The sequence below is a fragment of the Lactuca serriola genome, chromosome 5 (assembly GCF_051521515.1).
Source record: "Lactuca serriola cultivar US96UC23 chromosome 5, Lser_US96UC23_V15, whole genome shotgun sequence".
NCBI classification, from domain to species: Eukaryota; Viridiplantae; Streptophyta; class Magnoliopsida; order Asterales; family Asteraceae; genus Lactuca; species Lactuca serriola.
Genome location: NC_136412.1, coordinates 49080515 through 49097036, shown reverse-complemented (window position 1 = coordinate 49097036; position 16522 = coordinate 49080515). Strand labels below are relative to the sequence as shown.

Genomic DNA, 16522 nt, shown 5'->3' with positions numbered 1-16522 from the left:
TTTTGACTAAAATAATTAAACAACTATCAAAGGACAATCCAAGTTCGACGAGGATTGGTCGCTTGTGAGTAGTTGGAAGTATAGTATTGGAAAATATGGAAATGTTTCCATATTGGATGGACCATATTGACATCATTACGAATAGATAAGATTCTATTAAGAATGAGTTGTCATATGGAACATATGGAAGTGTGTCCATACTGGGAATTGAATATTGAGAAATCTATGATTAGATTAGAAACTTCTATGCAAAAGGATGTTCAAAGAATGTACTTTGAGTGAGAGACATCACGTCTATGGAATTGTCTTGTAACAATCTCCGATAGAGGACTTTGTAATATCATTGGCAATAGTCTTTGTGACTTTGGTGCAGTGACATTACGAAAGGATAAGTTGCATAGAATGTTAGAATCTAGCATATTCTATAAGTAGCGAGAATTTGATATTCTTTAACTTATGGAAAAAGGATTTGGAGTTGTGAAATGAGAATGATTGGAAATGTGTTCAATATGATCTATTTCACAAAGTAAGAACCATAGGTAAACATTGTGTGCATGCTAGGAGCATGGGACAAGTGTTGTAATTCAAGTAAGAAGTTGATTACCCGAAACGAAAAATAATGAGTAACCGATATGGTGATAAATAAAAGGTGTTTTATTTATACTCAAAGGTTTGAGGCCATATGGGATTAGTATTATTCTTGTGTTTCACATTTGCATGTTTTGACTTCCAGAATAATTGAATTTATTAAGAATAATCGAATTATTCGAACGGGCCACAGTCGTTCATATGTTGGAAGTAGATATGAATGAAGACTGTCGTGAATTGGTATGTGGATTGTCTAAAAGAGTATTAGACATAAGCAAGAGTTTGCTGCAACGTTCATGAGCGCTTATGAATGTGATTTGAGCATTGGATTAGGTTTTATGTTTCTAATCGGATTTTCTAAATTTTTAGGTTTTTTTTTTTAACTTAAGCAATGTATGATATTTGTATTTTTAATTAATGAAATATTATCTTTTTAAAATCATGTTTTTTTAATTAAAAAAAGTTTTATTAAATTAAAATAGTTTAAAAAAAAATAAATAAATAAAAGTGTGACATCACTCCCTTGGTGTGGTAAGAAACCACACTTGTGTGGTAAAAAAATTGACGTGACGCTTATGTGGCGGTCAGGGCCGGCTCAACGAGTTTAGGGGTTCTAAGCGAACCAAAAGTTTGGGGCCCTTTCACATTTACTATACTTAATGTTATAAACTCTCCTCTTTTATCTGGGATTGGGAACGGCAATAATAAACTAAAAAGTTTACAAATGACGAAGTTATTTTTTTTTATGTATATGTTTTTTGTGAATATATTTTATGACGTAAAGTTAATTTTTCTAGCATTTTTAGATGCAAATTCTTTAATGAAAATTTCATAATCAATTTCTTTTACTAACTGTTTTTCAATTGACAAAATTGTGTTGGATTAGTGTCTAAGTCCATAACTATTTTGGTATGTACTTGACCCGATGGTGCATGGTCCTTTTGGGTTGCCTTCACCAAAGCAACTTGATTGGAGAAATAAATAAAGAGAGAGAGGTTATTATGATTTATTAATATGTTATAAGAATAATATATTAAAGGAGAAATCATATTTGTTTAATTAATATTGGTCAATAATTAATTAAGAATTAATTTTGTGATCAAGTGTAATTAATTAAACTAGAGGGACTGAATTGTAATTATGTGATAGTTACAAAATAAGGTAAGGATTATCTTATATATATGGTGAACGAATTTGAGGTGTAAATCCCTTAGAATTCGAGTATGATAAGGATTCAAGGATTATCTTATTGGTTGCTTGGTGGATAAGCAACTAGATAATGATAATGACTGAAACCCTATCTCTACACCTATATAAACACCCCTAGGGTCATGAATTCGGGTATCCCTTCCCAAGAAGTCCTAGATACGAATTCTAACCTCTCTCCTCTCTCTTTATGCCTTCTCCACTTGCTTATGGTGTTTGTAAGCCATTAGAGGAGTGACACTTGTGACTCTCAGCTTTCCAAGGTCAATTCAAGGAGGAATTGGATTGTTATTGCTATATAACAATCAAGGTATGTTCTTAAACCTATTTACATGTGAATTCTGATTTCCATATGCTAGAATTAGGGTTTATAGTCTTGGATTCAAAGTATGTACAATAGAGAAGCCTAGATCCGAGCTTTAGGGTTTGTATGAGCACATAGGATGTCTTATGACCAAAACCCATCAAATTGCTAATCCATTTAATCTTTCTTGTGACATTGTAGATCATAAATAATTTTTTAATAGTTTTAATTTGGGAAAATGACACAAATGCCCTACGAACTTTCTAGGGTTTACCCGTTGAGTCCCTAAATTTTTTGTTAGACTTTATGGGTCCCTAAACTAGGATATAACCTGTTCTTTTAGTCCCTGTGAACCTGTAATAGTCGGTTCAGTAACATTTTAGATAAAAAAATTCACATTGTGCCCCTATAAGCCAAAAAAAATAAGTTCGGGGATTAATACAAATTAAGTGTGAATCGGCTTTAGAAGAAAATAAGAGTTTTTTATGGTACGAATTGATCCCCAAACTTATTTTTTTGGCTTTATAAGGGCACAATGTAAGTTTTTTTAGTCTAAAAGGTTACTAAACCGGCTATTATAGGTTGACAGGGACTAAAAGAGCAAGTCATATCCTAATTTAGGGACCCATAAAACCCGACAAAAGCTTTAGCGACTCACCGGGTAAACCCAAGAAAGTTCGTAGGGCATCTGTGTCATTTTCCCTTTTAATTTAGAAAAACTTCTTTCTGCAGAGGCAACAGTTACATGAATAGTTAACATAATCCTATAGACAACATATGCATTTGGAAAAGATCTAAACTTTTTAATGTAATTAAGTATATTAATAATTGTATCACGTTCTAAATGTACAATATGTCTTAAAAGTTTTAGTTCATGAAATAAATCTAAACCATCAATATCTAAGCTATCATCATGCTTTAAAGTTTTTTCAAGATTTAAACAATGTTTTTTAAAGTATTTTCATCAAATGATTTTAATTTTTCTATACTAAACAGAAAACCAAAAATATTTTTGAACTCGTTAAATTGCTCAAATCTACTTTTAAGTGAAGTAATGACTTTATCTACTATATATAAAAAGTAATCAGTTTTAAATAACTGAATAAGAGTTTTAATAGTTTCATTAGCAACATTTTCATCATATCGTCTATTTCTTTGAATGATACGTTTTTCACGAAATTCAGGTTTTACATTCATTTCTAAAGCTAATTCTTTTGCATAATCTAAAGCCTTTTCAAATCCGTTTACTCTATATTCTTCAAAGAAACACAAAAGTCCATTTAGTTGATCTATAGCATCGTCGATACACATATCATTTGATTGCAAGCTTTTACTAACAGTGTTAATAACAAACATAACATCATACCAAATAATCATTCCTAATAAAAGTTCATAGTTTTCAAGTTCATATGTAGCTAAACATTTAGCCTCACTTTTAATTTTTGGATCTCCATAATTTTTGGATAATTGTAAAAGTGTTTTTCTTAATTGTGGTGCTTGAAATCTAATTACTTTTACACTTTCTACCCTACTTTCCCAACGAGTTTGCGATAATGATTTAAGTGTTAGGTTTGATATATTATCTTGTAATATTTTCCACTTTTGAGTTGATGAAGCAAATATCGAATATATACGTTGTATAACTCCAAAAAATTCACTAGCTTTATCATTCGAATTAGCCATATCACAAATTACTAAATTTAAACTATGACAACCATAAGGAGTGTAAAATGCTCTAGGGTTAATATCTAACAATTATTCTGTACATCTTGATGTTTTTCTTTCATATTTGAACCATTGTCGTAACTTTGACCCCTAACATCATTTATATCTATTCCTATATATTTAATTTCATCAACTATAGCATCATATAAGCATTTACCGGTTGTATTATCTACAGCTAAAAATCATAGAAAGTACTCCTTAACTTTGATTGGAGTTGTTGAAAGATCTAAACATCGTAAGATAATTGACATTTGTTCCTTATGACTTGTATTAGGAGTACAATCAATTATTATTGAAAAGTATTTAGCCTCTTTTACTTTTTTAATAATTTTAGTTTTAACTTCTTCTCCTAATAAACTAATAAGTTCGTTTTGCATATCATGTCCAAGATAATGATTATGAATTTCTTTGTCATTAATTCTCCTAATATGTTCTTGCATAATAAGATCAAATTCAGCAATAATTTCAATTATAGTTAAAAAATTACCATTATTTTCTTCATAAATTTTTTCATTTGTTCCACGAAATGCTAAATTATTTTTTCCTAAAGTTTTTACTACAACAATGATTCTTATTAATATATTTTTCCAATGTTCTTTTTCTTTATTTATTTGTTCTTGGATTTGCTTGTCAATTGTTTTATTATTTGCTAATCTAGTTTTTAAGTCAATCCATGACCTCATATTAAGAATATGTCCATTACTTGCTTCATGTCTTTTTAGTATACTAGAAATATTATTTCAATCATTGTTACCTTTATGTGCTAATGAATCTACACATGTATTCACATTAAATAATTTACAACAAAAACAAAAAAATTTATCTACATCTATGGAATAAACCAACCATGTTCGTTCGTATTTTTCTCCATTTGGTATTTTTTGCATATAGAGAGATGTCTAAAGCTTCTTAAATGTTGATCTTTTGGAAATTTAAAATCATAAATTTTAATAGGATCTTTTTCTACAATTAAATCTCTTAAATTAGTACTAATATTATATCATCTACTTGGATCATATATGTTTAAAGGCATGTTATTATTTTCACTATTAGTTTGTTTGTTATCAATTTCAATATTGGTTTGTTTGTTATCATTTTCACTATTAGTTTGTTCGTTATCAATTTCAATATTGGTTTGTTCGTTATCATGTTCACTATTAGTTTGTTCGTTATCAATTTTAATATTGGTTTGTTCATTATTATTATCAACATTAGCTTGTTCTGGTTCATTATCAACATTAGTTTGTTCTTGTTCATTATCAATATTTTTGTTTGTAGTTAAATATTTTAAAAACGACCCTTTTGTTTATCTATAAAAGCTTCTTCTTGCATTTTTCGTTTCCTTTGTGAAGCACCTGATTCGTATTTTCTTTTTGACATGTTTATTAATTATTTGATTAATAATAACTATAAGTATAAAAGATGTGGATTAGGATTATACCGCCCTTAAGATAATAGAAAGCTCAAACACAATGGAATCTGCCAAACTAGAATCAGTATACAATGGAATCTGCCAATCTGAAATAACAAATTAGAAAATTGAAAAGATTAATAAATTTGATCATTCATACCATTTGGAAAAAACCAAATACAATTAGAATACAAATTACATAACTTAATAATAAAACATTGTTTTTAATTAGAAGACATTATATAACTAGATGTCAAACAAGAATCTCATTAAAAAAAAAAACAAAATTATGATGCCAAACCACATAATTCAAATCAAATGTCGTATGTTTGATCTAAAAAGCTTGTTCTATCATTCTATAATATGAGTATATTCCATTAAAATTCAGTTTTGTAGTATTGATGAAGACTTTTCTAGATATTGGAGTTTGGGGCCAATCAACCAAACCAAGAGCCAAAAACCATCAACCTTTTTGAGTAACGATTCACCAAACAAAGCAAATTGAAGCAGTGGTCAGTGGGACAAAACTTATTGGCTATGTGACAATTAGTCAATTACTCCATTAATCAGCAATATAGATTGAGATTTTTAGAACACAGGTTTGAATGGTTTGAACTAATCATCGGCTATTAACAATTTAACATTTTACCACATTACCCTAAATCCCCAATTATATAATCTAATAATCAGACAATAGGAAAATCAAAACTCAAAAGCCAAAAGGGAATAGACAAGCATATTACCGTTTCAATTCAATGCCAACAGAATAGTTGATTTTGATTTTAGAGTTTTAAGAGATGGAGAATCCGAATAGCAGTTCAACTGGCAAGACTGAATGACGATTCAAATCATTCAATCAACAGGCTGTGGAACAGTGGGTGAGTGGAAGAATCGACCGACAATTGGAGAAGAAGGCTAGAATCGAGTCTGAGAATGGAGAAAATAAAGGAAGTTGAATCATTTCTCACTGTCGCAACGTGATTGTAGTTGATCGCAGACGTGATTTTTATTGGAGGAATGGGTAGTATCGCTTGATTTGGATGGACTGTGAATAGATGAGAGAAACAGAAACTGGACTTGAAAATGGGTCCCCTTACAAATTGGGGCCCTAAGCCCTACCTTTACAAACACAAGCTTAAGGCCGGCCCTGGTGGCGGTGAAGGGAGTACGGTTTCGGTGACATCACTGCCTCTAGCCTTATAAGATTCTTTAAAAATTGCAACATGTTTTTTTACTGAAAATCCAACAATTTATAGCATTATACTTTTATTTATTTTTTAAGTTACTAGCATAATATACATTAACAAAATACATTATTATCCTTTTAGGACCGTTTAAACTTTTTCTAGTATGGAAGTGTTTGAAATTGTTTTTTAAACTAAAAAAATCATTTTTAGAAAAATGTGTTTGTATGAATTTTTGATGGTACAAAAGAAAAAGAAAAACAAAAGTTATTAAAAATTACAAATCTTTGACTTTTTAAAACCTTTTTTTCCTTCTTTCAAAAGATTAAAACAACTTATTTTAAAATTTTGATTTTTGAAAAAAAAGACAAAAATCCAAAAAAATCATATGAAAAAAACTTAAATTAACTGTTCGAGGGTATAAAATGGTTCTTGTCTCCTTATGTTGTAAGCCCTCACACAGCCGCCATAAAGCCAAGAAGTGAGAGAGGGAAAGAAACGTTTTTTAAAAGCTGGTGGCTCGATCCAACATTCCAACTGCGTTCATGGTGGTCCGACGGTGAGCAGCATCAAATCCGGTGGTTCACGGTGGTCTGACGGCTATAAGTAACATATACAGTTCTCCAACGACGTTCACTCTGGTCCGCCGACGGTAGTGATGTTAGTGGTTATTGGCGGTAGGTCTCTTTCACGATCTGTTTCTCTCTCTCGATCTCTGGTTTAGGCAAGTGCCTGTGATAGCAATGGTTAATGGCGGCGGTAGGTCGTCCGTGGTGCTTTTATCATTAGATTAAATATTTAATGTATTAAGTTAAAAATTAGTAAGTTAATGTTAACATATTTTCATTTTATATGAGTAAAATCTGGTGGATTATAGTTGTATTAAGTCTTCAATTTGGCAAACAAACATTTCAAAGCTCTCATGAAATTCAAATTCACATTACTAAGTCTGGTTAAAAGAAACATTTTCTATGTATTGGTCTACATTCTGAAGAAACATTTATAAAATAAATAAAATAAAATCTTGTACCAAAAAGTATTAATAAAAGGGTAGTTATATATATATATATATATATATATATATATATATATATATATATATATATATATATATATGGGTAAAGTGAATATACCTAACAATCTTATATAAGATTAGGTACCTAACCACATTATACTATGTAAATTTGTATCATATTTGCATTGTAATCACCCAAAGTTCTTAAATTTCAACCTCATAATTTGATTGCTTCCAAAATCTTTGGACTTTCACCATTATCTTTCTTCAAATGACATCTTTCTATCGGAGAACCCCTGGTGGGCTTCATATACTACCGTTACAAATCAAATGGTGTAGGAGGAATATAATGGTGAATGTCTGAAAATCTTGGAAGTAAATCAAGTTAAAGGTTGAAGTTTAAGAACCTTAGACAATTGCAATGAAAATATAATGCAAAACAATGTAGTATAATGTGGTTAGGTACCTAACATTATATAACGTTGTTAGGTATATTCACTTTACCCTATATATATATATATATATATATATATATATATATATATATATATATATATATATATATATATATATATATATATATATATATATATATATATATATATATATATATATTCAAGTAGGTTTAAAAATAATAAATATTAATCTAATATTATCTTATAAAAATTCAAGTAGGTCTAAAAATAATAAATATTTTTTACAATTTGAAAGTTTTTAATTTATAGTTAGTAATATTAAGTAAAATATTTTTAACGTAATTGTTATTGATATCTATATCTACATAAATATATTCCTGTGGATACACACGACCACATTTGTATCGTTTTCACAATGCACAACTATAAACCTACGATCACACAGAATTCTTTTTTATATTGTGTTTATTGTATTTTTTAGATTAAGGTTTTATTGATACAGAGATGATATTGCATTGTAAGTTGTTTGGCTTTGATAAATTTATGCGTTCCCTTTGGACCAACTTTATTCTATGATGGTGATTTGTGGTTTCTTGGTTATTGGGTTTTACAGTTAGGGTTTTTGGAACTGATTTAGAATAGAAAACCACATAACATAGCGTTACCCTGCGTTTACCACAGTGTTTTTCACATTGGGATGTAGGTTGATTGATTTTGATGAAATAAACTCTGTTCGTTTAGTAGATGGATCGACTGATTAACTCTCTGCTGTGGTGATTTGCAGTTTACTAGGTTATTGCGCTTTGTGAAACGTGCATAATGCATTGGACAAAGTTATTTCATCCGAGGATTCATGCAAAAAATTCTAGCGGGGAAGAAGGGGAAAAGGTTGAAACTGCTTCCGGAGAAACTAATGATCTGGTAGATCAAGTGGGAAAACTTGATCGTGTAATAGGAAGAGACGAAGAGGTTAGGGAAGTGATTAGCATTTTATCTGGAAAAACCAAGAAGAACCCTCTTCTCATTGGAGAACCTGGTGTGGTTAAATTGGATGTTGTCAAAGGATTAGCTCAGATGATTTTCAGAGGTGATGTCCCGATAAATCTTCATAATGTACAAGTAAGATGGCTGGATATTGTGCACACAAAGGACAAACTGAAAGCGGTGTTGAAAGAGGTGCGAGAGGCCCAAGGGAAAGTCATATTGTTCGTTGATAACATCCACCTTGCTCTTGGATCTGAATGGTCAATGGATGCAACAGATCTCCTTCAACATATGATTGCCACAGGCCAGTTATGGTGCATTGGTGGCACGACTTTAGAGGGTTACAAGAAATTATGTCTTGAAAAGGATGCTGCTGTTAACAAGTATTTCCATCAGGTTTTGGTTACTGAACTTAGCGTTCCTGACACCATGAGTATTCTCTGCAGGCTTAAAGAGAGATACGATGGTGTTGGAATTCTTGATTGTGCTTTGGTTGTAGCTGTGCAACTTTCGAGCCGATACATAACTGGTAGCTTAATTATAATTAATACTATATGACAAATGTTGTTGATGCTAACTTAAGTGTATATATTAAAATTAATCATTCATATTCAACAGGATGTCTGCCTAATAAGGCAATCAATCTGGTTGATGAAGCTTGTGTGAATATGATAGCACAACTTGATGAAATACATAATCTCAACAGAAAGTTAACTCAGTTAGAGACTGATTTTCAATCTTTGAAAAAGGAGAAAGACAAAGCATCCGTAGCTTGCCTTGTTGAGGTACTCTAATTATAATTATTTGCATGTAAGAAAAGAGCTAATAGTTAATGTCTTGTTGGCTTTTGCAGGTAAAGAAAAAGCTTGATGATTTGAAGGATAAAGTTGTGTTCAAGAATAAGAAGAAGAAGAAAGACACAAGAGACGAGATCCGTAGGCTAGAAGCAGAAAGAAATAATTTAGCAAGGGCTATTGATTTGAAACTTGCGTTTATAAAAGGTGATGATGAAAACGTAACAACAGTAGGATCTTATGAGATTGCTGAGGTGGTCAGTCGATATATCGGCATACCTGTGACGAAACTCCTCAGAACCAAAATCTTTTAAAAGCTAGTTACACAGCATATATATGCATATGCTGTTGGTATTAAATGACTTATTTCCATTAAGCGAAATGCTTATGGTATTGTATTATTTGATGGAGTAGAGAAAAGTCATGAAGCTATGTTCAATACTCTGTTTCGAATGTTGGATGACGGATGGTTGAGGGACACCCCCGACACTGTGCTCATTCTCAACTGCAACTTTGGAACCCGGTTTTCAGCTGCCAAGGTATGTATATGATTATAAGCCTCTCTCGTATATATAAAATAAATATATGTTTGTTGTCTTGTTACACACCTTTGCTTTACTTTTCACGATGCAGGTAGTAGTAACACACTACTTCGAAACAGATCTGATAGACAGACTCGATGAGATTGTGGTTTTTGATGCCGATCCATGAGGCTGATGAAAATTGATGCTAGGATTGCATTTTTTTCTTTGCTTTGCTTCCGTTCACTCAAACCGGCTGAATAATACAAATCTAACCCATGGCTGCTGATTTTATTTGTGGAGTCGGAGACATAAATCGACAAATTCAGTTTCTACATTATATATATATATATATATATATATATATATATATATATATATATATATATATATATATATATATATATATAAAAGTAGGTTCAATGGAAAATGAACAATTATGGCAACATATGCTGGAACCAATGATCAGTGACACGTGTCCATTTCTTTATTCATAAGCAATCTACTATGGAAGTTATTTATGTAGTTATTCCAAAGTGATGTGTTGTCATGATTTCATTGGTTCCAACATGTGTTGCCCTAATTGTTTATTTTCCATATAACCCTTCCCTATATATATATATATATATATATATATATATATATATATATATATATATATATATATATATATATATATATACCAAAAAGGTTAAGAACCCTAAGAACCTCTAACTTTAGATGTTTATAAAGGGTTTAGGGTTTAGGATTAAGAACCCTAAACCCTAAACCCTAAACCCTTTATAAGTATCTAAAATTAGAGGTTCTTACGGTTCTTAACCTTTTTTGGTTTTCATTTGAACCTTTATATATATATATATATATATATATATATATATATATATATATATATATATATATATATATATATATATATATATATACCAAAAAGGTTAAGAACCCTAAGAACCTCTAACTTTAGATGTTTATAAAGGGTTTAGGGTTTAGGATTAAGAACCCTAAACCCTAAACCCTAAACCCTTTATAAGTATCTAAAATTAGAGGTTCTTACGGTTCTTAACCTTTTTTGGTTTTCATTTGAACCTTTATATATATATATATATATATATATATATATATATATATATATATATATATATATATATATATATATATATCCCTCCTAATAAATAAAAATAATTTTGCCACATGTCAGCCTCTCATTAACTTGGACACATGTTATTTTTTGGTATTTTTGAATAAATGTATTTTCCATTTGTCATTTTCTCTTTTTTTTTTCTTAATTAACGCATCATAATTACATCTCAATTAATAATTACCTTAATTGAAATTAAATAATAAATTATAATATTACTACTTATATAGTATTTAATATGTTACTTTTTAAACTCAAATTTAAATTTTAAGTTTAAATCTAAAATTTTAAATTTAAATAAATTTTTGTTTAAACCTTTGTATTTAATTTTTTATTTTATCCAACCCGTATAACATATGGGTATCATAACTAGTGTGTGTGTGTATATCTATATATATATATATATATATATATATATATATATATATATATATATATATATATATATATATATATCAACTTTGAGATTGTGAATGGAGAACACTCTAACATTTGGGTTTTTTTTTCAGAGCTAAAACTACCAAAGTTAGTTCACATTATTATTTTTAAAGCATTTGATACAAAATATAGTAATAACCTCATTTTTGGAAATAAAAATTTTGATTCTTAGCAAACTTTTATATTTTTATTTTTTCCCTCAACTAATTTTGAATTAATTATTTTCATCCCTAGTTATTATAAAGTTATATTATTGGTATTTTGTAAGTTGCGATTCCGGTCTGTAACGCATGGTCCAGGTATGAAATAAATCTTCTTATTTTCAGGACCTTGGGCTGGAACTCGATGAGTTGGGAAGCTCCAACTCGTCGTGTTGGAACCTTTCTAGTCGCGGATTTTAAGTTGCCAACTCAACGAGTTGGCGTTGGAAGAGAAAACCCTAATTTTCGGATGTTGCACCCTATTTAAAGGACTTAACTTCTAGGGCTGGCCTCCTTACTAGCCTCCCTTGTCCAGAAGAAACCCTAGAATTGTTTTTCTCTTGTTCATTGAGTTTTGTGAGCTTAAGAGTGTTTGTTGGTGATCCTTGAATGAAGTCTTTGAAGAGAGAAGTATCAAGCTTGGAGGAGTGGATCTAGAAACTCTACATCAAGGGCTACATCTTTGAGGTATAAAGTTATCACCTTGACATGTAGCTTATTAGATCTTTTTTCTTGGAAGCTTTGGATTGATTTTGGGACATTGACTTTAGTTGTCCAAAGAGAAAAGGTTTCCAAGGGTTGGGGGAGTAGATCTGGCCCCTACATGACCTCTAGAGGCTTAAAGTTGAAAATTTTAATGGCCTCCATGTCCCATTCATGCAATATGCCCATTATGAAGTCAAAAATGAACCTTAGAGGGTGGTTCTAGCATGCATGGACGTAAAGATGGAAACTTTACGTGATTAATCCACCTTAAGACTTCAGATCTGTAATTTGGAACGTTGTAGTAAAGGTTTGGAGCCTTTGGATTCAAGAAAAATGGCTTAATGCATTAAGTGGGTTGGCAGACTAGAGAAATCGACGACTTCATAGTGGAACTCGGCGAGTCATAACTCGACGAGTTGGGTCAACTCGGAGCGTTGACTTTGACTTGGACCTTGACTTTGACCAAGGTTGACTTTCAAGGGTTTGAAGTATTGAGTTGAATCTACGGAGCTGTTTATGTTTAGGGATTGAGTAGAGCTGATACTCGGAGCCAATACCTATTCAAATATTGCCAGTATTTGAGGTAAGTTTCCTCACCATACCAATGGGTCGAAGGCAACAAGGTCGGCCCATGTTACTTAGCTGTAATGATTATTTGTGGGTGTGCTATCTAAGTGTTATGTACTTATGTGAAGACCATGTGGGGGTTCCCATGGCAGTTGATTAAGACCATGTTGGGGTTCTCATGGCATCCGGAGTAAGACCAAGGAGGGTTTCCATGGCATCCTTATATGTTTGATTGTATGCATGGTGTATGTGGACTCATATGATTGTCTGTGTGGTATGCTATAAGGACTCACTAAGCATTAGCTTACAGTTTGTTGGTTGTTTCAGGTACACCAAGTATGGCCGTAAACTCCCTTGGTACACAATCATTGGTGGTTTATACCCTTCAATCTAAGTGTTTTCTAAGTCCTAGGGTGTTTTCCTTACTTGATTAGTTGTATAAACACTAATTATATACATATATGTGTAATTGTATGCTAAATAGGATCCGTGTGTGTGCTCAAGTCTTCACTTGACACTTAGCATCCTATACCACTCTTTCATCCAAACCACTCACTACATGTGAATTCATACCCCTTAACTTATCTTTTAAATGATTTTAAATGCTTTTATGGGGGGAATACAAGTAGAAAACATATTAGTTATTATATCAATCACATGTGATTAATAACTGTCAAACAAAGGATTTTCATATACTTCAAACTATGTTTCAAACAAACTGTTTTCATATCATTTTATATTGACATCAAGTCATCAATATCCATTTAAACTGTTAAACTCTTCAAATGTATTTCAAACCTTCTTTTTAAACTTATATACTGTCAAAGCATGTCTATATATGTATAGTTATATAAGTAATGTTTAAAGGACTTAGGGCTAATAACTCGCTCTACTTCCTGTTCCTTGTTTGGTTGTGGACTTAGGGTAACCGGTTGTTTGTCTGAAGGTCGCTTAAATCTTAGTTATATATTATGTATATGTATATAGATATAAAAGTAATTGCATCTGTTCAACACCTCTGGGTAGCAAAGGTGTACAAACATACTTGGTTATTCAAACAATATTACTAGTAAACTATAATAGGTATAGTTTAGAGGTCTACTATTCACTATTTCAGATACAAAGAAACATACAAGAGTCAGTTCATATATGAGTCAGTTCAAACATACTATAATGAGAAACAGAAAGGAACATACTATAATGAGAAACAAGGGAGAACATACTATATACTATACAAAGAGAATATACAATACATTATAACAGAGAGAACATACTATATACAAGAATACTATAACATAATGTGAGATACTACTTCATGGTACGACAACCTTCGACCGTGTCATGTTTTATAACCAGAATCTCCTGGAGGGAGAGCGTGAGTTTGTGTATAGTACTATACGTGATTGACTATCCTAGACCTTGCTGCTAGCTACAATAGGACATTGCAAGTCTACGGGTAACAAATGTCATAACTTTCGATGTCTTACATCATCGTGTTTATTATTCGATTAAGAATGGTTATAACCACATCACATTTTACCTTAATTAAACAATTGGTTTTAAGGTAGTTATTACTACAATAGCTACTATATATAATACTGTAGTACACATACATTCTCCCATTACATTTAAACTGTGATCTTCTCACATAAACGGTAATGTAAAACTATATTTTGTTAATGATAGTCATATTTGGGAAAAACATTCACTTTTACAGAGAAACATACATACAAAATAGTCGGGTCTTGGTAGAAGACTATTGTTCATACTAGTAGAAAATATTGGATTTTCTAGGAGTTTTCAAACATATACAAACTTTTACATCAAACATTTACAAACATTTTCACTAAACTTATACAAACATTGACACTAAATACCTTTGAACTCATCATCTTAAATGTTGATCTACGCTTTTAAAATAACTTGTATTCTCAGGTCGACAGTAGACAGGTACTGATGAACAGCTTTTGAGAAGACGGAGCATATACAAGACTCGTCTTTTATTTTGATTTATATTTTGGTGTCTTATTACTATGAAAAGAACACACTTGTATGAAATTATACTATTAATGCAATGGATGATGATGTTGCTTGTTTACTACTTTACATTGTTATGATACTGTACATGACGTCCTCCACCCCAGAACGTTTACGCCATTCCGGTTTCGGGGTGTGACACCAAAACTCCATAAAGGGGCAAAGGAGAAAATCTATAAAACCACAAGTCAAGTTTTGAGCTTGATTACCTGAAAGTGAAGAGAAACTGATGTTTCTCCTGGATCTAGTCCTTCTTCCTTCCAACTCTTCTACTAGATACATAATGCACCAAAAACCCTCAAAATCACTAAGAAAGCTCAAGTTTGCCAAAGGGGAATTAGGGTTTCGAAAGAAATGCTCTGGAGGTGATGTAGGCTAGACCTGAAGCTCATAATGTTGTTTAAATAGGGTGAAACCCTTTAATTAGGGTTTCATCCAGACTGGCCTACTCGTCGAGTCTAAGCGCGGACTCAGCGAGTAGATTACTTAAACCCGTGTCCCAACCTCACATCTACTCGACGAGTTAGGGCTGGTACTCGTCGAGTCACTAATATAAATGATATAAAAGTAGATCAAATATGTACCAGAAATGGGGCGTTACAATTCTCCCCCACTTATCTTCGACTTCATCCTTGAAGTCTGCTGTCTCTGCAAACAACTATGGGTAGTGTTCTCTTATCTCCTCCTCGGGCTCCCACGTCGACTCCGAGCCATTATGGTGCTGCCACTGCACATTTACTAGCTGAACCACCTTGTTCCTCAAGGTCTTTGTCTTATGATCCAAGATTGCAACGGGTCTCTCAATGTAATTCAGGCTGCCATCAACCTGAATATCTTCTAATGGTACAACTGCTGACTCATCCGCTAAGCACTTCTACAGCTGAAAAAACATGGAAAGTGATGTGGATCTGGCTGAGCTTTGCCGGAAGATCTAACCGATACACAACCCGACCCACCCGTGCCAAAACCCTAAAGGGACCAATGAATTTGGGGCCCAGCTTGCCCCGCTTCCGAAATCGGATGACACCCTTCCAGGGTGACACCTTCAGGAGGACCATATCGCCCACCTGGAATTCCAAGGTGACACCTTCAGGAGGACCGAAATCTGCGCAGTCTGCAGCCTGCTAAGGACCTGCTGTATCAACTCTGTGGTCATGAGTACTACCTCCATACTCCTCATGACTCTCTGATTGACCTCATCCCAACAGACTGGGGTCCTACACTTCCTCCCATAAAGCATCTCAAAGGAAGGGCGGTCAATATTGGCATTGTAACTGTTGTTATATGAAAATTCCACTAATGGAAGATACGTATCCCAACTGTCACTGAAATCTAGGACACATGCCCTTAGCATGTCCTCGAGATTCTAAATCGTCATCTCGCTCTGCCCGTCCGTCTGAGGTTAGAAAGTGGTGCTGAAATTAAGATGAGTACCCATCTCGTCATGAAATTGATTCCAAAACCTGGAAGTGAACCGGACGTCTCGGTCTGACACCACCGAAACAGGCACT

At 32.3% G+C, this 16522-nt stretch overlaps 1 protein-coding gene across 1 annotated transcript; it reads left to right on the top strand.

Moving 5' to 3' along the window:
* Positions 1 to 8668: 8668 nt before the first annotated feature.
* On the top strand, positions 8669 to 10147 carry LOC145049500 (chaperone protein ClpB1-like). Its single transcript, XM_078997895.1, has 3 exons — positions 8669 to 9365; positions 9452 to 9618; positions 9687 to 10147. Exons 1-3 carry the CDS (start codon positions 8669 to 8671, stop codon positions 9939 to 9941), a joined length of 1119 nt encoding a protein of 372 aa, XP_078854021.1. The 3' UTR covers positions 9942 to 10147.
* Positions 10148 to 16522: the final 6375 nt, after the last annotated feature.